The 22814-nt window shown below is 40.4% G+C and overlaps 1 protein-coding gene across 1 annotated transcript in view; it reads right to left on the bottom strand.

The window, feature by feature from the left end:
* RNF157 (ring finger protein 157) overlaps nucleotides 1-22814 on the bottom strand; it is a 61766-nt gene that overhangs the window by 24423 nt on the left and 14529 nt on the right. The window contains 10 exon segments of the mRNA XM_032208819.1: nucleotides 1268-1380; nucleotides 2150-2309; nucleotides 2592-2663; nucleotides 3019-3066; nucleotides 3466-3509; nucleotides 4798-4864; nucleotides 5242-5359; nucleotides 7036-7182; nucleotides 12142-12164; nucleotides 12166-12231. Of these exon segments, the coding sequence (XP_032064710.1) occupies nucleotides 1268-1380; nucleotides 2150-2309; nucleotides 2592-2663; nucleotides 3019-3066; nucleotides 3466-3509; nucleotides 4798-4864; nucleotides 5242-5359; nucleotides 7036-7182; nucleotides 12142-12164; nucleotides 12166-12231 (858 nt within the window).

Consider the following 22814-nt stretch of genomic DNA (forward strand, 5'->3'; position numbering starts at 1 on the left):
TCTCTCATAACTGGTTACTGGGGCTTGAGCTACCTTTACTGAATTGATTTGCAATTATTATCTTTTTTTGCTGTTTTTTTAAGGCTGTGCCTTGGTCATGTCATGTAATATTAATTAATAGTTGCCTAGTTTTAAGCTCTTTATTCTAAGCCAAGTAATTTGGATTTCGTAGCTTGAAATATTTAGCTGGTAGAGAAGATTATGGTGGTTTATGACCTAAAAAAAGGATAAACAGTCAGGAAGAAAAACACATGCACACTAAGCACAGTCTTTCTGAACATAAATAAAATAAAAAAGACCTTTGTGGTCACACTCTTCTATACTTCTGCAGCTGAATCACTATAATTTAAAATGCCTTACAGCTTTGAATATTGCAACTTAGTTATTGAGATATTCTAGTTCTTCCCTAAACTTCATACTGGATCTGTGCTTAAGTGTGCCATGCACATAAAAATATGGTGCTAGCAACTGCCTTAATCATCTCATCTGCCGAGATGCCGGCAAGTTCTCTAGCTCCTGGGTTCCCGCTTCTGGCGCATCATGTTTACTAGCTTGATTCTGCTTGGGGAATGACTGTTATGCTCCCTGAGCAACCTGGAGGAAAAGATGGCAATTTTTTCATATTTATTTTTAGAAAATATATTTGCCTTTTCACTGTTTTTAAAAATCCCAAGGAGGATTTTTTTTTTTTGCTTCTTTCTTCTTTAGCACTTGTACAAGTTAAAATGTTTAAACAAACACATTTTTTCTTCCATAGTTGTGAAAAATACTATGCCTCTGAAATTTACTACTACTCTATTGTCTCTCACACTTTGGTATAATTAATTTGGGAAGATAGTATAGTTGTGCAATTGGTTCTCGTTCTGCACAATGAACGTATCTTAAGTCTATTCTTTTTCACAGTTTTACACATGCAATGAACATGACTGGAAAGGAAAGACAGAAAAATCCATTTAAATATCGCCCTTCTTCTCAAACGCAAGCAGGTCACAATAAATACTACTTGAATTGGTTCTTATTTGTCTTCAGAGTTTTTCAGTGGATTTAGATAAGATCTGGGCTTGCCATTTCCAGTTCTAATGTCATTACAACTTCATTGTCAGTGGCATTTCTTTCTGGATTACTCCTCTACAGAAAAGGTGGAATTGGGGGGGAAAAGCTTCACGGTGCTCAACTCTTCTCCCAAAAGAATGAGCAGCCCAGAAGACCATCTCAGCCAAGACGGAATAAGATCAGCATCTGAACAATCAAACAAACCCATACTCACTGAATGTTCCTCTGAATCGGATGTCTGGGATGCAATGATGGGGTTGAAGTTGGTGGGGGAGAGGGGTCCCATTTTTTTCCTCATGGCTCTGATCTGTAACAAGGCCCGAAATGCTGTGAGGAAGAAACGGGAGAGGGATGGAGAAGGACATTTTAAATTCTGCTAGAAATCTCTCTGAAAAACCACCCAAGGTAATAAGGTGACTGTGACCACTAAAATACAAGTCAAATATGATCACAGTTGGCTGCACTTCTGATACCCTGTTTCCCTGAAAAAAAGACCTCCCCGGATAATAAGTCCAGTGGGGCTTTTGAGTGCATGCCCTAAAATAAGCCCTTCCCAAAAATATTGCAACACAACAGCAGCCATGAGATGACCACCTCAAAAATAATAAGACCTCCATGAAAATATTGCAACACAGCAGCAGCCAGTGAATATTTTGGGGATCAAAAGAAAATAAGACCCTATCTTATTTTCGGGGAAACACGGTAGTGGGTTGTTAAAAATTAAATAATTTAGCAATAGCAATAGCAGTTAGACTTATATACCGCTTCATAGGGCTTTCAGCCCTCTCTAAGCGGTTTACAGAGTCAGCATATTGCCCCCAACAACAATCCGGGTCCTCATTTTACCCACCTCGGAAGGATGGAAGGCTGAGTCAACCCTGAGCCGGTGAGGTTTGAACAGCCGAACTGCAGAACTGCAGTCAGCTGAAGTAGCCTGCAGTGCTGCATTTAACCACTGCGCCACCTTGGCTCTGTTTCAGCCTATCTCGGGTGTAGGCAATTGCTCATTTCTCAAAGTGAGAGGATCAAACATACATCGGATCTTCCAGAGAGGACCCAATCTTAACATTAAAAAAAAAAAAAGATCAGGACTTACGTAATCTGCAGATGGGACAATTGTTAGCTTGATAGCGCAAGGTGTCAGCACAAGTGTTGCAGAGACAGAGATGGCGGCAAGGTAAGATCAAGGTGTCTCGGACATCGGAGAGGCAGACTACACACTCTGCACTATTGTCACTCACCTCATCCTCTGCCACCTGGATTAGAAAAGCTTGCTGGTATGCATGTCCTTACAAACATGTGTCCATAGTGAATTAAGGAAGGGAGGGAGGGAGGGGAGGAAGAAAGGGAGGGAGGGAAGGAGAGGAAGGGAGGGAGAGAAGGAAGGGAGGAAGAAAGGAAGGGAGAAAGGGAAGGGAGGGAGGAAGAAAAGAAGGGAGGGAGGGAGGGAAGGGTTTTAACATGGAAACTTCCAGACAATCTGGTTGAGACTTTGTACAACATGTACATTATTCTGCACATTTAGCTCTAGTTCTCACCTTTGAATCCTGTGTGTTATATTTGTTTTCTATCCCATAAATTTCCTGAAGGAGATAGCTCACTCCATCCACCTAGAAAAAGCACAGCACTGAAATTATATGGGAAAGTAAGGGTCGAAAGGGGATATGAAACTCCAGAAAGAAAGACTGTGAAACAATTTTCTTCTTTCTGTTTTTTTCCCCAGTGAAAAACTGCATTATCTAACTTGAACAGGCACCTTTCCATAATAGGAGAAAAATGCTTAGAGTGAAAACCTTTGGTTTTTATCCACTGGTTGGTTAAAAGCTCATTGCAACCAATGTGTTGGAAATGGGCTGGATGGCCATCAAATTCCTTGCCGCTGCACAAGGAGCTTTCCCTAAAAAGTAACAGGAACCAGTACGTGCGGGAAAACAGAGAACCTGATCCCACCAGCCACACACTCACCACTTGCTTTTGTTTGAGGGGTTTCACACAAAAGCCGCCATCCGCATGCTGAGAGGAAGAAATACAAATGTTCAGGTGGACTTCAACGACACAGTCCATCAAAAGAAATTCTAGAGGACAGGTGTGATGAAACTCACTCCCTAAAACACAATTGTACTCCACAAAGAAAATGTCTCCTATTCATATCATCCCTGCCTTTTTCTTTTTAACAATCACTCTCCTTTTAACTCAGACCATTTTACTCACCCAGCATTATTCTACGAAATTGGCACTGCTCAAAAAAGACCCCTGTAGTTGTGTTATCTTCCTGTTCTTCATTATATATCTTTAACCTTGTAACTATATATTTTACTTTATTTATTACATTGATTCAACCTGCATACATTCAACATGGAAATTTAGATTCATGCATTTTGCACATTGGATCAGCAAGAGCGCAATGTTTACCTTCTCAAAAGTTGCCAGCAATACATGGCAGTGACCCATATGCTCTGCAAGACAAGATCCAAAATTGAGGTTCAGGATGATACATAACTTTCCAGAAATTGACGTGGACTGCTACATTTTTCCCCTGCGGTTGTCCTTAATAGTAGTAGTCTTAATTGACCATAATTATAACCAGGGTAATTAAATATACATATATGGTTCATTACAGATTCCTTTCTAAGGGTTTCAGTTACTAATGATATTCAACAGGACACAAAATCAATTTAATCGGCAGTAATTTTTAGAATGTACAGTGGCAACTTGCAAGACATGTCAATTCAGCTTCCTATCGCGATCCAATCAACATCTGGAGGATGCTGATTATTTGCACGCATTCCAGTTTAGCTTTCAATAGAGATATGATACTGAAATTGCTTTATTCATCTTAACGAAAGGTCTATACTTGAAACTGGCTGAGAAGACTGAGCCCATTAATTCTCCTGGATCTGTAACCAATTTTTGATACATTGACCATGGTATTCTTTCTGAACTTTCAGAGAAGATTGGGCTCTATAGTGGTTCCAGCCTCTCCATGTCTAGAAAGTGATGCTGAGGGTTTATTGTACTTTGACTGATAGGATGGCAGCATCTTACAGGATCCAATCTGGAACACATCCTATTCAACAGCTACATGAAACCACTGGAGGAAGTCATCTGCAGCTTAATAAATGGGTTGTAGAATGCTTAGCGGGCATGAAATGCTATCATCTTCACTACCAGTTTGGGGGCGGGGGGGGAGAGAGAGAGAGAGAGAGAGAATGAGAATGTGTGCACACACACTCTAGTGGTGCAAAATTGTCTACCCCAGAGAGAAAGGGGGAGGGAGGGGGAGAGAAAGAGAGAGAGAGAGAGAATGAGAATGAGTGTGCATACACTCTAGTGGTACAAAATTGTCTATCCCAGAATATTCTAATCCATTTCAGGGGTTGCAGAAGAGATCTCATATGTTGCAACAGGCAGATTAGTGGATTGAGCTACCCCAGAACATGAGGACTAGGCAGAAAGTTCTGGGATAAAAAACTCTGCATTCCTTGGTCTTCTTTTCCATGTTCTCAGGCAATGAAACACATCCATAGGAAATACATCCCTTGTCCAACTTCTCACAAAATTAAGACAGTGTGTAGATGTAGCTTCTTTACCAAGCTATTGCTCAGGGATTAAATTTTCAATTTTAATTCTCTAATTTTTTTAAACCTTGCTTGTCACAATTTCTTTGAACAGAAAGTAAACTGTATACCAAATAGAATAAACAAATAAATAAAGCATGAACATGAACCTTAAGAGCATCCTTACCATCTCCCTCATCTACCACTGCAAGAACCACCATGGGATATATTTCGCGGTCCAGATCAAAGCTCAGCTGCAAAGAATGAGAGGCCTGAAGTAAAAAGGCAAGTGATCTTAGAGAGTAAAATACTGGTAGCACCAGCAGAATTATAGTAATCCACTCATGTGCCCAGCAAGCATTACCACAGGTGTGCAATACTAGAAATGCAGGCACCCTGGGGAGTCCTCATTTAGCACAAAATGTCTGGAAACACTCTGATTTTTAAAAAGACAATCATACAGTACACATGTGTTACTCCATTAATGTAAAACAGTATACTTTGTTCCCCGATAAAGATCTCTATTTTATACAGCATGCACGGGCCCTGATGAAATATGAATCAAATAGGATACTTGCTCAAAAAAGTAATTCCTCACTATTAATTTCTTTGAAGCATGCGTCTTCCTTACCTCTTCTTCAGTCCATTCTGAGGGATCAATGCTATGGGAAGGCAAACAGAACTGCTGGCATACACCTCGCTTATAATGGACAGTCTCGGAGTGTAAACTGCTCTCCTTGGGGATATAACTATAAGAAAAAAGTGGATAACCCAGAGTGAACAATCCCACACATGCTCTTATCTTCCCAAACTAGGAGGGGGTCTTCCAAGATATGAAGCATCATCTTCAGACAGCATTTAAAGCCACCTCCTGACTGACCCAATTTTTTTTCCTATTCTAGCAATAAAGTTATTTCTGCTTGTCTGTAATATATTTTATTGATACAGTTGTTTTATCATTTTAATTGCAATGCTGCTCTGAAGAATCACTAAGCCACTGAAAGATGTGTAAAAAAAAGTCACCCCTAAACAATTAATGTTGTTATTGGGCTATCAGTTAATTTGATTCTTGGTGGTTACAAAAACAAGTCTCTGGAATTTTCTTAGCAACATTTTTCAGAAATAGCTTGCCAATTCTTTCTTCCTAGGGCTGGGAGAGAACGTCTGGCCCAAAGTCACTCAGCCATCTTCTGGGCCTAAGACGAGACTAGAACTTAGTCTCGCAACATATAACCAGCACTTTTAACCATGTGGCTATCATAAACTAATATAACTAATGCAGATATCACCCAGAAAACAGCTCTTCTTTCAGACATGATATCAATATCACGTTTTCATTTTGTGTTACTCCCCCTTTAATTTGCTATTATCATGCTTATTAGAATATAATTTCTCAAATGGAAAATAGTCATAAAGAGGTCCTATTTTCAAGGCCATCCAACCTGCAGCCTTCGTTCATTTTTCAGCTCTGCTGATTGATTAGGAGGCCCTTATTTGCATCTTTGTAACATCAGCATATTTAAGCTGGCTTCCATGAACACTTCCACAATAGCACTGTTTTCAGAATCTGCAGTGATGCATCACAAACCAATTCACGGGGCATAGGGTCCTCAAAAGCCATTTTAGGCTAAATTCTGCCACACCACAAGGCAGGAAAGCATGAAGCTATGATTCAGGCACATATTTGTTGCAAGAACCTTGGAGAGCACCTTTTCAAATGGGGCCATTAACCTCTGCTTAGCTGAAATTTAAATCTGGCACAATCCCGGGGGTGGGATTGAAAAATTGTAGCAACCGGTTCTCTGCCCGGTTGCTGGGTGGGCGTGGCCATGGCCTTTCTCAGGCTCCTGGACCACTGGGGGGTGTTTTAGCCCTCCCCAGGCTCTGGAGGCTTTTCTCGAACCTCCAGGACGGTGAAAATGGCCTCTCTCGGGCTCCAAATGCCAGAATCAGGCCCATTTCCAAACTCCTGGAACTTCTAGGAGGCCCGTTTTTTGCCTTCCCAGAGACTCCATGTGGGCCCTGCACTTACCTGGCATCCAAAATGGGCCATATGGAGAATCCTGTGAGGAGCGGGATAGGGTGGCGGGTGGAGCCAGCCAGTCCTTGCAAGTACTGGTTTGGCAAACCAATAAAATTAGCATCTGGTTCGCCCAAACCGATCCGAACCAGTTGAATCCCACCCCTGCCTCTATCCCCACCTTTCCTACAATTTGAAGCTAGGAGGGAATTAGCTGTGGACTTACCAGCTTCCTACAGTAGATACTTGATATAAAACAGCAGAGGTTATCAGAGTATTTTGCGTGGATATATCTTGGTTACAAATTTGCAGTTCCCTGAACAGACAGCCCTGTCCACTTTTCCTCTAACAATGAACAACGATAGCTATGAGGTGATACCTTTCCCCAGCTCTCCTTTGATTTACCTCACCACTCCATTCTGAAATTCTTCAGTGGCTTGATAATAAATGGTTATGGCCACCCGTGCATCTGTATCGAACGTGAACTCTACGTTGTACTGGACTTTCGCTTTGCTGACTTCTTCGCCTGGAGACTTCACTTCCTCTGTGCATCTAACAGAGCAGAACAAAGTAACCATACATTTGGTACAAATGCTGAAGATCCAACTTTTTAAGAAGTGATTTGGGGACTTCAAGGAGTAATCATCCCAATAAATCTGGAAGGCACCAAGTTGAAAGTTGCTACGGTATGATTGTACATGTTAGAATGCAGTATTGCAGGCCAATTCAGCTCACTGCCAGGAGTTCGACTGACTGGCTCAAAGCTGATTCAGCCTTCCATCCTTCTGAGTTGGGTAAAATGAGGAGCCAAATTGTTGGGGGAAATAGGCTGACTATGTAACCGCTTAAAGAAGGCTGTAAAACACTGGGAAGCGGTATGCAAATCTTGTGCTATTACTATTGTAAACAATTGTCTCTGGTTCTTAGAAATACGAGACCAGCATTTTTTCAGTTATGTTCCTTGGAACCCTAGGGTTGCATAAGAACTTGATGAAGTTTCATAAGAGACTGAAGTTCATTAAAACCTAGCCAATTTTCCCTAACTACAGCTACAGGTTCCCGTGGCACGTCAAAACCGTGCTCGACTAAAGTGCGCCCGATTAAACCGCGTCGCTGACGTCATCAACAGGGCGACAACAGCGAGCGCGGAGAAAGAAGGGCGTTTTAAATAGCGCTTTGAAAGCAAGCCGATTCAACTTAAGGTAAGGGTTAGGTTTAGGGTTAGGTTTAGGGTTAGGTTTAGGGTTAGGTTTAGGGTTAGGTTTAGGGTTAGGTTAAGGGTTAGGGGTAGGTTTAGGGTTAGGTTAAGGGTTAGGGTTAGGGTTAGGTTAAGGGTTAGGATTAGGTTTAGGGTTAGGTTAAGGGTTAGGTTTAGGGTTAGGTTTAGGGTTAGGTTAAGGGTTAGGTTTAGGATTAGGTTTAGGGGGGTTAGGTTTAGGGGTTAATTTTAGGTTTAGCGTTTACAGCGTGCTTCTGTCTCTGCGCTGTTGTCGCCCTGTGATGACGTCAGCTACGCGGTTTCGCCGAGCGCGCTTTAGTCGAACACGGTTTTGTGGTGGAACCACAGGTTCCATGTCATGAAAATGTCTTAACCAGTGGTGGGATTCAAATAATTTAACAACCGTTCTCTGCCCTGATTTCTTCCAACAATCACCAAACTGCTCAGAAAATTAACAACCGGTTCTCCCGAAGTGGTGCGAACTGGCTGAATCCCACCACTGGTCTTAACCCTTGTTCTAGAACAGCGGTCCCCAACTCTGGTCCATGGACCAGCATCAATCCGCAGCATGCCAGAAATCGGGCCACCCAAACAAGCAAAGTCCAATCTGTGGGATGTAGGCAACACATGAAACCACACCCCTTCTGGTTCATGGAAAAATCTCTCTCCATGGAACTTGCCCCTGGAGCTCAAAAGGTTGGGGGCCACTGTTCTAGACCTTAACCATAAGAATAGTATTACCTTTCTTGAACTACTATCTCGCTATCTTCACTGGGACATACTTAGAGTAAAGGGTTCTTGAATCCAGGATTGGCACAGGTTTTGGGTGATTACACCAAGAGTTTCTGTACCCAAAGCTTTTGTAGACATTTTTCCCCTTATACATTCCAGAAAGTTTGTCCATTGTTTTTATTACAGAAGAAATATCTAGTGGTAGTTTAAGAGGCTGCTCTCTGACAGTGAGCTCATAGGTCAGCAACAGAGCATATTATTTTGTATGCCGAAAGTACGAGGAGTTCAAGGTTCAGAATCTCCTAGTAGACCTAAGAAGCTTCCCAATAAAAACTGAAAATAGCTTATTAGGCCTGATGCAAATATAAGGAGGCCTTTAATATGGCTATGTGCTGTTTCCATACTTCTGGAAGCATGTGTTGAAATCACAATACTGAGATTTGGTACGAGAATAGGTCCCTATATTGCTTACTTCAGCTAATATTTATACCTATTGGCTACATTTATTTATTATCCCACCTTTATTATTTTTATAAATAATTCAAGGCGGCAAACATACCTAACACTCCTCCCTCCTCTTCTTTTCCCACAACTACAATCTTGTCAGATGGATTGGGCTGAGATAGAACCATTGGCCCAAAGTCACCCAGCCAGTTTTCATGCCCCTCTGCCTTCTAGCAAAGTACTGAATGCATCCCTCTTCCACTTTTTCAATAGTTCTTTCTCAATAAATAATCCAAATGTTTTATTGTATCCTTTTTATCTACACATTAATCTGCTATTTGTCAGTATGAGAGAACACCAGATTTACCTATGATTACCGATTATCTGGCAGGAGCTTTCCAAATTCTCTTTTGTTAAGGACAAGATTATGTGTTTTCCTCCTTTGCTGGGCTCTACTATGATGGGGTGGATGGGAGTGAGGAACATCAATACATTAGTCATTTCCTATGAAGACTGAACTACCTGCAACCAGATTTTTCATATTGCCACCAATGATTATAAGGGAACGGAATCATACCATAAGAGCTAAAACAGGCCTGTCAAACTGGTGGCCTGCAGCCGGATGTGTCACGCACAGACCACACCCACCCCAGCTCCGCAAAGGCAAAAAAATTGTCATGATACATCATGTGACATTATCGAGTTTGACACCCATGTGCTAAACCATTTCTGCAAAAACATTGAAGTCCCAGGTTATTGCACAGACAGCTTTTGCCCAGAATCACTGACTCCCAAGTATGAGTCAGTGATTCATGAGAACAGAAGAGATAAAGGACAAGAATATGAAACCAGAAAGCTAGTCCATTAGCATAATACAATTCTTCCAGGTCGTTGCTGAGAAAGTGACAGTTGAAGATTATTCACCTGATTTAATGAAAACTGACACTGCTGAATTGCAGGACGAAAACAAGTACCAACTAAGGCCTTGCTCGCATGTTTACATCTTTGCCTATTGTTTGCATTCTCTGGAGACAAACACAGACTTGTTACCTTTGCAAAAACAGAGTAAACCCAAAGGAATACACGGCAGTGCATTTACAGGGAAAAATTATAAATGACTTCCACTGCAATGATGCCTGTTTTAAGCCATACTTCAAACACACTTAATTTCTGAATGCACTTGCATGTAGAACCTATGCAAGTTTTAGATCGGAGGTGGGGGTGGGGAAGGTTATAGAGAGCAGTTAGGAATCAAAATTAAGGCATATTAACTTGGTAGAAAAATATCTTATACTGAGACCTGTTCCTAATTGCTCTTATGCTGTCCAGAATCCAACTATTTAGTTCTCAGGACTGAAATGAGGAGAATTGACCACTAAGGAAGTTCTCTCTTCCTCCATGTAGATCTACACTGTAAGCAATTATTCCCCTCTAATCCCAGCCTAGCAACAAAAATGAATTCAACTTTATTTAAATCCTATTGTCACCTGTAGTTATCCTGAAAGCCAGACAGGGAAGATAAAGACCAAAAAGAGACAAGAAGCTGATCAAATCATTTTACACAACACTTGGAGAAATTCTTCCCCAGAATTGTTCACACTTAATCCCCGTGTTAATCTTGAGGAGCTGCACACGGATACGCCCTGCTGCACAAGAGCGGATGGACTGCTTCCAACAGGCAACATCTGTACATAATACTGTAGCTGTTCAGAGCTAATTCTCACTTTACTTTTTGAAGTCAAGTTCAAAAATACCACCCAGCTTTCATGAGTCCTAAAGTACAGGACACTGTCAATAAGCAGCTGGCCTATGAGATTGAGTAGCTAGGCCTCCCAATTAAAGAAATCCACAAAGATGGGGATTTCTGCTGATTGATTTCATGTCGGATGAGAGCTAGGAAGCTTCAGCATTTAAATCACAAATACAATCGGAAGAAGACAAGAACTGGTTGACATAAAGATGTGTCAGAGGGAAGCTTGCCTCTGCTGACATATTTGTGTTTTGCGCTATTGATGTAATTGCATCCAAAAGCTGCAAATTTGTTGTTGTCGTACTGTATGTAAGGAATTACTATATTTTACAGAAATACACAATATCACAGATGAAAGCCTTCTTGAAAGTATTTGAGGGAATATTGGAAGAAAAAGCAATGACATTGCTATACTTATATTTGGCTAAGTATGGCTGAGATGTGCAAGAAACACACCAATGAAGTAATGGGGAATTTCACTATCCTGATATCAACTGGGAAACAAACTCTGCAGCTTGTCTCACAGAATTATGGATACTCCATCACAGGAGGTTTTCAAAAAAGATTGGACAACTATTAGTCTGAAATGGGCAGGAATTGGACTAGAAGACCTCCAAGGTCCCTTCTGCCCCTATAATTCTATGGTTTTTTTTTCTTAACCCAAATTTGGAAAGTAAAAACAAAACAAAACAGCTCCAAGTCATCTAAATAGAGGAGGAGCAGCATTGTTCCAGAGAAATATCTAAAAGGGCATGCCATACACCAGCCATGCTACTGTACTAGACAAGACAATTTGTTACAGCAATGTATTTTAATTTATACACATATCAAAGTTTACAGTCAATTAGGCCAAGACATCTTTGGCCTATTTATGTTCTGTTTTTCCTGTAGAAGGTCATTTCCTTGTGATTCTACCCACAGGGGCTTTAGAAAGCTGAGTTGGGGAGATAAAATCTTTGGAAAGCCCATTTTGACCTGGAGTAGCTTTTCCAGCTTGGGCCTTTGAGAAGTGCTGAGGTGATAATTCTTTGAATTCCCAGCTAGCACAACCAAGGTGGCTTGGAATGATGGGATTTACAACTGGGGGGGGGGGGGGAGGCTGAGAAAGGCTGGACTGGAAAGTAGCAAATCTATAGTTACCCCATCACATCTCTGTCTGGTCTAACTTTGTATTCTCTTCCGCGGCTCCTAGGCAAGCCCATTCAGCAAACAAGTTCCCTTCAGAAAGCCTTAAGCCACAGGAAGTCGCATTCACTAAGTCATCTTAATGCGAGGCAGTTCTCTTTGTTGGGGTATTTTTCCTGCTTTGATTGAGTTAAAGGTTCAAAGTGCAGAACAAATCCCTGTTCTGAAATCACTGACTTACTTGACTAAACGCAGTGTGTCCTTTGCGGATGTTGATCAGGCTCCTCAAAGTTTTCACTGGCTCCTGGGGAGGAGGTGCTGCATATGGAAACTAAACAGAACACAAAAGGAAATGCAAGGTTAGATGTTGGAATATAAGTCAGACTATGAGACTTGAGCTGCAGTGAATAAATGAATCTTCATGCCTAAGCAAAACATGTAGTGCTCAACTTAGTGATTGTTTGAAGTTACAACAGTACTGAAAAAAGTGACGGATGACCATTTTTGACTCTTATGACCATTGCATCATCTTTATGGTCATGTGATCAAAATTCAGCCGCTTGACAACTGATTCATATTTATGATGGTTGCAGTATCCCCATGTCATGTGATCACTTTTTGTAACCTTCTGACAAGCAAAATCAAAGGAGTAAGTGTTAAGTTCACTTAACAACCGTGTTACTAACTTAACAATTATGGCAAGAAAGGTCACAAAATGGGGTAAAATTCACTTAACAAATGTCTCACTTAGCAACAGAAAAATTTTGGCTCAATTGTGGCCATAGATTGAGGACTACTTGTGTAGCCTAGACATCTGTTCCTGACTTTTGGGAGCGAATGACAGATGAGACCTCCCAAAAGATCTCAATAACCTGTTTCCCTGAAAATAAGACCTCCCCAGATAATAAGCCCAATCGTGCTTTTGAGCGCATGGGCTAAAATAAGCCCTCCCCTGAAAATATTGCAACACAGCAGCAGCAATGAGGTGACCATGCTCACCGCCTCCTGCACCTCAAAAATAATAAGACCTCCCCGAAAATAAGGCCAAGCGCTTATTTCAGGGGTCAAAAAATAAAGACCCTGTCTTATTTTTGGGGAAACACAGTATGTACTGCATTATGCCCCACAGCTCAATTAGCCTTAGGTTTTTTTCTGAATTTTGCAATTCAGCATGCAGGTAGGATCAGGTAAAATGACAAAAACAGCACTGTATCATCCACAACATAACTTTATCCATGAGAGTTGTTTCCAAGGACTAGACACAAACACAATCCTTGGGTGTATAAACACAAGCATAGAATCAAAATCATGTGAAATATGAGTACCGCTTTATAGAGACTTAGTAAGGCCACACCTGAAATACCGCATCCAGTTTCGTTACCATATTACAAAAAAGATGTTGAGACTTTGGAAAAAGTGCAGAGAAGAGCAACCAAGATAATTAAAGACCTGGAGACTAAAACATATGAAGAACAATTACAGGATTTGGGTTTGGCCAGTGTAGAGAAAAGAAGGACTAGGGGGGACATGATAGCAGTATTTCAGTATTTGAGGGGCTGTCACAAAGAGGAAGGGGTCAATTTATTTTCCAACAAACCAGAGGGCAGAACAAGAAACAATGGATGGGAGATGGGCGGTGCTTGACATCACAATGACACGACATGCAATCTTGGGTCTCCAGGATTGCTGTCGATATCTCTGTTTCTGGACGGTCCTTTTGGACCTAAACTGTTCTGAAGGAACAGTGATAGAGAAGAGCATGTCCTGCTGATCTCAGGGGCATTGCAAAGCCCTTGGTTGATCCAGGAGAAAGCTCTTTTTGCCAGCTACAAGAGAAGCAACCAAAATGGCTGCTAAAGGTGGGGACAAGCCTCTGAAACAGAAGCAGTACAGGAGTGTGTCGAATTGATGAGAAAAAAAATTATTATTAGAGAAGGGAAAACCCAAAAGAATTGGAATTTAAAATAAAAGACAGAAGAAAACAAGTGGTGAGTCAACTCTGGTTTAAGATGATCGTGTTATCTTTTCTACCTTAACTTTGTTTGTTTTCTATGGATGGACTCTTTACATATGCCTCTTACTTTTAAACTGGACTGGTCTTCTTTTTTTCCTTCTTCCTCTATACTTTCTCCATTTTTGTATTCGTGGTTTAAAAGCTCTTCTCTCGTAAGGCAGAGACGTAGCGTAATTTTTACACATTTTCCCCCTCTCTCGGACAGAGAGGCAGAAACAGATGGAAAAGAGGTAACACTGCCATCTAGTGGCTAGAGGTAACACTGCCATCTAGTGGCTAGAGGTAACACTGCCATCTAGTGGCTAGAGGCTTGGCAATATAAAGCTATAAACTTTGTTTACTGAAAGGCTCAGTGAAAATGTTTTGTTGATACAGGTGTTGCTTTGAAGGAAAGAGAAAGCTTTGATTTGAAAAACTCCACTGAATTTGTTGATCTAAAAAGTCTCGGATGTTTTGGCAGTGTTTATAACCTGGAAAATGGCACAACGTGAAGAAGAAAAGGCACTAACTTTGCAAAGAATTTTCTTAGAAATTCAAAAGTTTTAATAATTACAGAGAGAATTGAAAAGAGACTTGAAATTATAGATCAAAATTCAAAAAGTACGGGGACAGCGATGAAGTTTGAGGACAGAGCTGAAAAAATACAGAGACATATGAAAGTGATAAGAATATTGTTGACACTGACAGCAAACTGAGAGTGGAGGGAAATGACAGCTGTGAAATACAGAAAGGAGAAATTGATGAACCGGATCTTCATTTTGGATGTCAGAAAATAGATGAAGAAAGGAGGGGAAATTTGGCAGAAATAATGATAGTAATCTCAGCAAAAGCACTAATGATAACAAAAGTGAAGCTGATAAAAAGAGCAGATAAGGGTTTCGAATTCTTATAATGAACAAGTTCTTAAGAGAAGTCCACATAAGACTTATCAGAAAACATCTAGAATACAGACTTTACAAACGGCAAGAGATATTGGACTACACTATCTCTGGAATACAGGATGAAATGAAATGTCACAATAAATTTTAGTTAAATGTAATTAAATTTTGAGTTCTATGTATAGTCAAATAAATGATTAATAATGATAACAAAGCATTTATATGTACTAGATTGATAATATGAAATTTTATACAATACTGTAAGGATATTGAGGATATGGAGATGATGTTGAAAAGCCTTTTTATAAAAGTTAAACAATTTTATATAGAATAGATTATAAAGATGTAATATCATTGGATGATTTCAGGATAATGTAATAAAATGTTATAATATAAATTTACTTCAAATTTGATATGCCTTATGTTGAAAGGATCTAATAATAGCTGAGCTTATGGATGTTTAATAATTATATCAATTTGTATACATGTATATTAGATTGATGATACTAATGGGGGGGGACATGGAATTGGAAACTATTAGAGAATGTTATCAATGCTAAAATGATTGAATGACTTAGAATAGGAGGAAGCATAATAACAATGTATACAAAGATATCTTGATTGTTAATATGTGAATTTTGATAAAATTCAAGTGAGGTTTACGGAAAGGACACAGAAAGACTTTGTAACCAATCGACACACTGTGTGTAATTGAAGAGGCTTTTATGTTATATGTGCTGTGTGTGTCTGAAAATAAAAATTTATATAAAAAAAGAAACAATGGATGGAAACTAATCAAGGAAAGAAGCAGCCTGGAATTAAGGAGAAACTTCCTAACAGTGAGAACAATTAACCAGTGGAACAGTTTTCCTTCGGAAGTTGTAAGTGCTTCATCACTGGAGGCTTTTAAAAGAGACTGGACAGCCAGTTGTCTTAAATAATAGAGTCTCCTGCTTGAGCAGGGAGCTGGACTAGAAGACCTCCAAAGTCCTTTCCACTTCTATTCTGGTTGACACAGTACAGCATAGCAAATCTGTAAACAATACTTTATTGCAGCACACACCTTCCCCAGCAATAAGCTATTGCTCAAGGTCAACTCCACTTTTCTAGGACTTTGCAAGGTGATGTTGCCAAATAAATGTTTCCAGTCCTCTGCACTCAGAATAACAGTATAACAGAGCTGGAAGAGACCTTCCAAATGAACTGTTCTTTGAAGTAATCTTTCTGGGACGCTTTTCTCCCACCTGTCCTTTGACTTAGTCTCAACGAAGGCCAAAGTTGCTTGGGTGTGTATGTACATATCTGTCAGTATGCATTTACATCCATGAATACACATGTCATAACCCAGCCCAAGATCTTAAAGCACAGATTTACCACTAGGTTCTCCCTGGATCATGCACATCCCCCAAACCTTTTGCTGTGACTCTCAGAGATTTCCAGAAGTTGCTATTGGATTTTTTAAAATACTTGGAACAGGATAATTATAAAATTAAGCCTGGATTGAAATCATTATTAAATTTAATCAAAAGTAAATGTAAATTGAATGGAATTCCTGTACTGGCACCATCACTTTTTATGGTTCACCTCAGCATCCAAAGGCCAAGAGTGATCCGCAAGCTTACAAAATTGTGCTCTTCCAATTCTTGGAAGCACTTCTCAGTACAGTATTTTTTCCCCCTCTGGTTGTTGCTAAGGATCCGGGAGCAGGGCTGAGAGCATGCACAATGACTTGCACTGTAGTTCCAGTTGGGACTGCTGGATACATCAGGCCCCTCATAGGGAAGGAAGCATGGAAGGGAAGGGAAGAGGGACAGGAGAGATTTACTTTCACTAACAGAGCTACAGAGTCAAGAAAATCAAGATGGTGGTCACTCTGTAGAGATTTAGGATGTGTCAAGATAAAAAGAAGGCAGGAGACAAATTAAGGGCAAAGGTTCAAACCTAGCTTTAATATCAGAATACTTACGACCACAATTGAGTCTTAAATTTCTGTGGTCAAGTGAGACATTTGTTAAGTGAGTTTTGCCCCATTTTACAACATTTCTTGCCACAGTTGTTAAGTGAATCACTGAAGTTATTAAGTTAGTAACTCGTTAAATGAATCAGGATTCCCCCATTGACTTTGTTTGTCAGAAGGTTGCAAAAGGTGATCACATGACCTGGGGACACTGCAACCATCATAAATATGAATCAGTTGTCAAGCGTCTGGATTTTGATCACATGACCATGGGGATGCTGCAAAGGCATAACTGTGAAAAATGGTTATGTCACTTTGTTCAGTGCTGTTGTAACTTTGAACAGTCACTAAATGAGTTGAGGACAACTTGTAATTATCAGCAGCAGATGAGCTATGAAAGTAAGGAACCATTCTCTTTCCCCTTGTATCTCACATCCCCTTCCTTTCCCTTAATTTCCTATATTTTTCTTCTATTCTTCTTATTTTATGTAATTAAAAAATAAAAATATTTGCAAGAGAAAGTAACCATTTGTTTCTTTGAAAGCCCTAGACCAAAACTCTAAAATGTGCCTTTCAAGATGGAGTGGTAAAACAGGTAGAAGACTTATTTTTAGATGAGACTCTTATTTTCTTTCCATTCTCTGTGACTTTGCAAACATGCCTTTTGGGGCACATTAGAGCAGCCTTGATAATCTCCATCCCCACTTGTGGGCACATGCATGTCTGTCCAGGATGCTTCCACTACAGCCTGTAACTGAGAGTAATGCAAACCACATCTGTGCCTAGATTCAGCACATAGTAAAGAGAAAGGGCAAGTTGCCAGCAATCCCTTTATGTTCTTATATTCCCCCCACACCAACCCCTTGACAATTGCTCTTATATAGTCTAAAGTGCCCAGCGGAGTGAGAGGGAGTATTTTTAGCTTGCTGATCCAGCAAATGTTAATTTTGATCAGTATCTGGCAGCGCATCCTGTGATGATTCTTTGCTGGCTGTCTCAGGTCTCCCTATTTAACCAGCTGTACTCCAGAGTTGTACTCCAAAAAAAGAAAAAGATTTCTGCTTCGTGCTAGTCACCTGCAGTATCTTGTAACAAGAAACAAAGCAGAGAGATACTTTTTCAGGTATATGGTTTGCTTGGAAGGAAAGGAAGCAAGCAAACTATACAGAATCAAGACTGTGGAGACAGAGGGATGTGGTGACTTTAGTCATTTGAGTGGCCAAAACCTTTTGATTTTTCAATTGTATTTACTAAAACCCACACGAAGTCAAAATTAAGAATACCTGCCTTTTATCTATTGCCCTTTCTTATGTTTGTGGCTTGCTCTGTTCTCTCTTTTCCACAGCACATCAGAAAGGAATGCTTACTCATGAAACTTTAATGTGGGTTGCAAGGTGTTTTTTTTCCCCTCCTGACCACCAGCATCCTGCCCCACAGTACCATCACACGCTATCGTTCAAGTGAATTTATGCAAGCCTATATATATTTTATTGCTCCAACTTCTGGAGTGTAAGTTATTTTTAGTTTTTATTACTCTTATATGGGGTTCTATTTTCTATTACTTTATTACTAGGATTGTTCTTTTTATAAGTTACATTTAATTTCTACATATTATATTATTACTGCATTTATTATAAATTGTTTAGACCCTCCCAAAGGGTTTGAAGTGGTTTATAAGTGCCTTTAATTTGTAAATGCATTTATTCTTCTAGAAAATCAAAGTCACAGAAGATCTAACAAGCCGGGTTCTACAGGATTGGGAAGAAAAAGGCCACACAAATCCACAAGAGTCACTAGATGGCAGCAATAAGTTAGTGTTTTTGTACTCCACAGCCACCTCTAGTGGTTACTCTGTATTTCTGCAGTTCAGATATGGTAGCCTTAAGAAAGTCTCTCCAGAAATACAGGAACATGTTTTCTGCAATCACATTTTAAATGTAGAATACAGTGAGATATTTTAAACATGGTGAAAACTGTATTTTCCAAGCATTGCAGTTATTCAACAGGCAGAGAAAGAACATTTTAAAATGGGACTTCTAATTCAGAACTGGATTTCTCCTTGAATCATAAGGTCTTATTAAACTCTAACTGGCATTCCCATCCATAGCTATATTATGTTATGTGACCATCACATATCTTACACCAGCAAGAAGCTGTCAGCTTGCCAACAAACCAATCTGGCATTTACCAATTCATAAGGTGGCTAGGGTATGAACAAAGAGAAAGAACAATATCCACATTTACTGATGATTGGAAACCTCTTATAGACTTTTCTTGTAAAAATAAAAATGATTTGTGATTTATGGTTTTGATGATTAGACAGGGAGACTATATTATTTTAGAAAGAAGATATAATGCAACTTTGGAGAAAGATTAAAATATTTTTATTTTTATAATTTATATATAATTATTATAATTTATAATAAGATTTTAGAATTGCTGTGAAGAATAGAGGCCTTTTAATCTTTATATCCTTTTGAAAGTTTCTTTTCTTTTGCTTATGCCACTTTTAGCTTTTTATTGTTTTTCTCTTCACTTTCTCCATTCTATTTTAGTGTGCATTGGTTCTTATTGCTGTTAAAACTTTCAATAACAATTGTTTCAAAAAAGAGGCCAGGGCAAATAGTGCTACCCCTCATGTCATGTCAAGTGTTTTAGTGCCTCCAAGTGGTACACACTAAAAGGCTTTAACCTAACACACAGAAGGCAATAGGTATAATTACTAAACTGGAACATGATTATCTAACAGCTGCTTTTATTTCTAATTATTATAATTCAAATACAATGATTACTATAGTGGGTCTGATGGTACATTTTAACAAATCTATTGCTGTATCTGCTGTATTATTTTTGATATCAGGGCTTATGGTATAAAGCAGCAGGAAAAGTAAGAAGTCTAAAGTGATTACAATTTGCCTTTGCAGTCAAATGACTTCTGTAGGATCATATCACAGATACTGCAATAGATTCATTAATATATGCCACCAACCTCTGCATCTGAAAAATATAACCCCCCCGACAGGTGTATTTTAAAAGACATCTAACCAGGATATGATCCAACTGCAAATGTAGAAGGGTTTTAGAAAGTCGAGTGACCCACACATGTGGTGGAGTTCAGGTTTCTTAAATTCACTAAGTGCAGTTGTTGCAAAATATATATTGCATTCCACAGAGATCATTTGGACTTCATCCAAGCTCCAAGGTTCATTTCCCCCAAGTTGCTGATTTCCCTCTACAAGTTTGACAAACAGATGTACACCTGCTTTGTACAATTGTAGTTTTAAAAATAAGTGATGTGATTAACAACCAAGTAGCTACAATATGCCAAAAAGATCACTGCAAATCTCACTCCCTGCTTCTGTTCAACCAGACCAAAGGAGAAAACAAAAGGAAGGGGTGTAAACAATGTACGTGTTATAACTTTGAAGCCAGACCCATAGTAGGAGTTATGATACAAATCAAAGAGACAAACAGACACTGTCAAAGTAGAGAACCCATCTAAGAATTCAACAATAACAGTGCATGATAACTAATATTAGTTGGAGCCAGACCAGAGGTGGTATTCAGCCAGTTCTGACAGGTTCTGGAGAACCGGTAGTGGAAATTTTGAGTAGTTTGGAGAACCAGCAAATAGGCTGGCCCCATCCCCGCTGCCTCCCAGCCTCCCTTTGTTGCCCAGAACAGGAGAACGGAGCTGAAAAGCAGATTAGTGGGGGTGGGGAGGGAATGGGGAGTTTGCACTATCGTTCCTGTGCCATGCCACACCCACCAAGCCATGGCCACTGAACCGGTAGTAAAAAAAAATTGAATCCCACCACTGAGCCAGATTTAGAATACTGAGGAAAAAGCATAAAGGAGAACTGGCTCCAATTAAATCAAGCAAGAGTTACACTTCACCAAAGCTAATGGAGACAAATTTGTACCAAACCCTGCAGAAAGAATATGCCTTTAAACCCTTTAATCTTAATACCTTTAATCTTCCCAATTTCCTTTCTTGGCTGATCTATACTATAAATCCTCATACCAAAAATAATAGCATTTAACAATTTAACAATTGTTCACATGATTTCTTCCAAGCTTCTTTTATTAGAGTATTGGAAGAAATGTCCTTCTGGATTCAGCTCCAAGTGGGGGAAAAGACACTGGAAACATGGTGTCTGCTTGGAAAGATGGTTTAATGGTGGACAAGATCACATGGCTTGAGTTCCTGAACAGAAAAGGTGATCAGATGCTTCAAGATGTTGGGTGAAGAAGAAAAGAGAAAGAAGGGCTGAAAGTTCCTGGCTTTATACTCTCTGTTCGGCCCCACCTCTCAGTTTCCTGTTCCTGTGTAAGAAATGTATTCTGATTGGTTGTCAGATTCCCATGGGGCCATGCAGGGGCAACTCTCTAGGCTGTGTTTTGAGTCCAAGTTTGAGTTTCCAGATGCCATGTGGTAAGTAGGGTAAAGGGCTAATACCAGTGGTGGGTTGCAGGTGGTATGCCCCAGTATAGGCGTACCGGTGTCTGCCGGGAGCACCGGATACCGTTCCGGTACGGTGCTCAAGAGGGCTATCCTTACCTGTATTTGAGCTCTTTGGTGCTTTCACGCACGGAGCATACGCACCTGCACGACGCTCCACCGAGCAGCTGGAACATCGCGGAGGCGTTGCAGAGCGTCGCAGGAGGTAAGGATGCATGTGCCGTATGCTCCATGCACAGAAGTGCCAAAGAGCTCAAATACAGGTAAGGACGATGTGCGGGTGGGCCCTCCGGAGCACCACCGGGCCCTGTTGCACCGTACCGGTTGCACAAGGATCCAGAACCCACCACTGGCTAATACTACCATACCTTAATCCCATCACCCTGGAGCTGAAGAGGAGGGATCTTTGTCATATAGAATAGACTGGCCCAGACTTTTTTAATTGCCCATTATCAAAGTTGTGGGCTATTTAGAGTGAATCTGTTTCCTGCCTAAAAATATGTTTCCCCATTTCTTATCCAGGGAAATATAATATTCTGTCTTTCAATATTTCCCAGGATGTTTCATTTTTTAAGGAGAGGGGTGGGTGGTAACTTCCTACAGGAGTTTGACACACTCATTTCAATTTCTTCCAATTTCACATGCTCGGTAACACTTGTACTTATATTGCATTCCAATGAGGAAGGGAAATGGGCAGTACCATGGAATGATATACACTGGGGTGATGCAAAAGTAATTCTGGAAGCCCACAAGAATTTTGGCATAGAGAACAAAATGCCCACTGGGACAGTCTCACTGTGGGGCTCTTCTCTGAACCTTCACTCTTGGTTAGTCCCTTTCACTAGTCACTTGTGTTTTGTTTGTCTGCCTCCTCACTTTATGGCAGGTATCAACAACACAATCTAATGGTGGGTTCCGGATCCCATTGCAACCGGTACAGTTGGCCAGGCATCCACCACATACACACGCGCCGCACGTGCACATGTGTACTTACCACCAGCGACACTCCAGCTGCTCAGCGGAGCATTGCGCAGGCACCATATGCTCCGTGCGCAGAAGCCCCGATCAGCTCAAATACCGGTAAGGAGGATGGGCGGGCGGGCCCTCTGGAGCACCGTACCGGTACCTGGTGCTCCCAGCAGGCACCGGTACGCCTGTACCGAGGCGTACCAGTCGTTTCCCACCACTGACACAATCCCTGCAACCCACATAAATGGCTTCTGCAACATCCCCAAATAAGAATAACACAATTAGAAGGGGCCTTGGAAGTCTTCCGGTCGAACTCTCCTGCTCAAGAAGAGATCCTATGCCATTAAAAAAACCTCTCAATCTTAAAATGGGTAATGCTGGAATCTCGGGTGATTTCAATGTTCAAACCTGAAAATAAAATACTGAGGAGGCTGGCCACTTAAATTATTTTAAAACTATTTTAGGGTGCCTACCACCTGAAAAGATTACTGTTTCACACTTTAAACTTGCCTGCTGAGAAGAATGTTAAAGTTGCTTCTGTGTTAAGGCTCTGTAGTACAGTTGAAGTACTTCTTTTCTGTGTACGTACAGCACTTAATATAGAAGCACATTATCAGGTGAGACTATCCCCAAG

Source organism: Thamnophis elegans, chromosome 2, assembly GCF_009769535.1.
Source record: "Thamnophis elegans isolate rThaEle1 chromosome 2, rThaEle1.pri, whole genome shotgun sequence".
In the NCBI taxonomy this organism is placed as follows: Eukaryota; Metazoa; Chordata; class Lepidosauria; order Squamata; family Colubridae; genus Thamnophis; species Thamnophis elegans.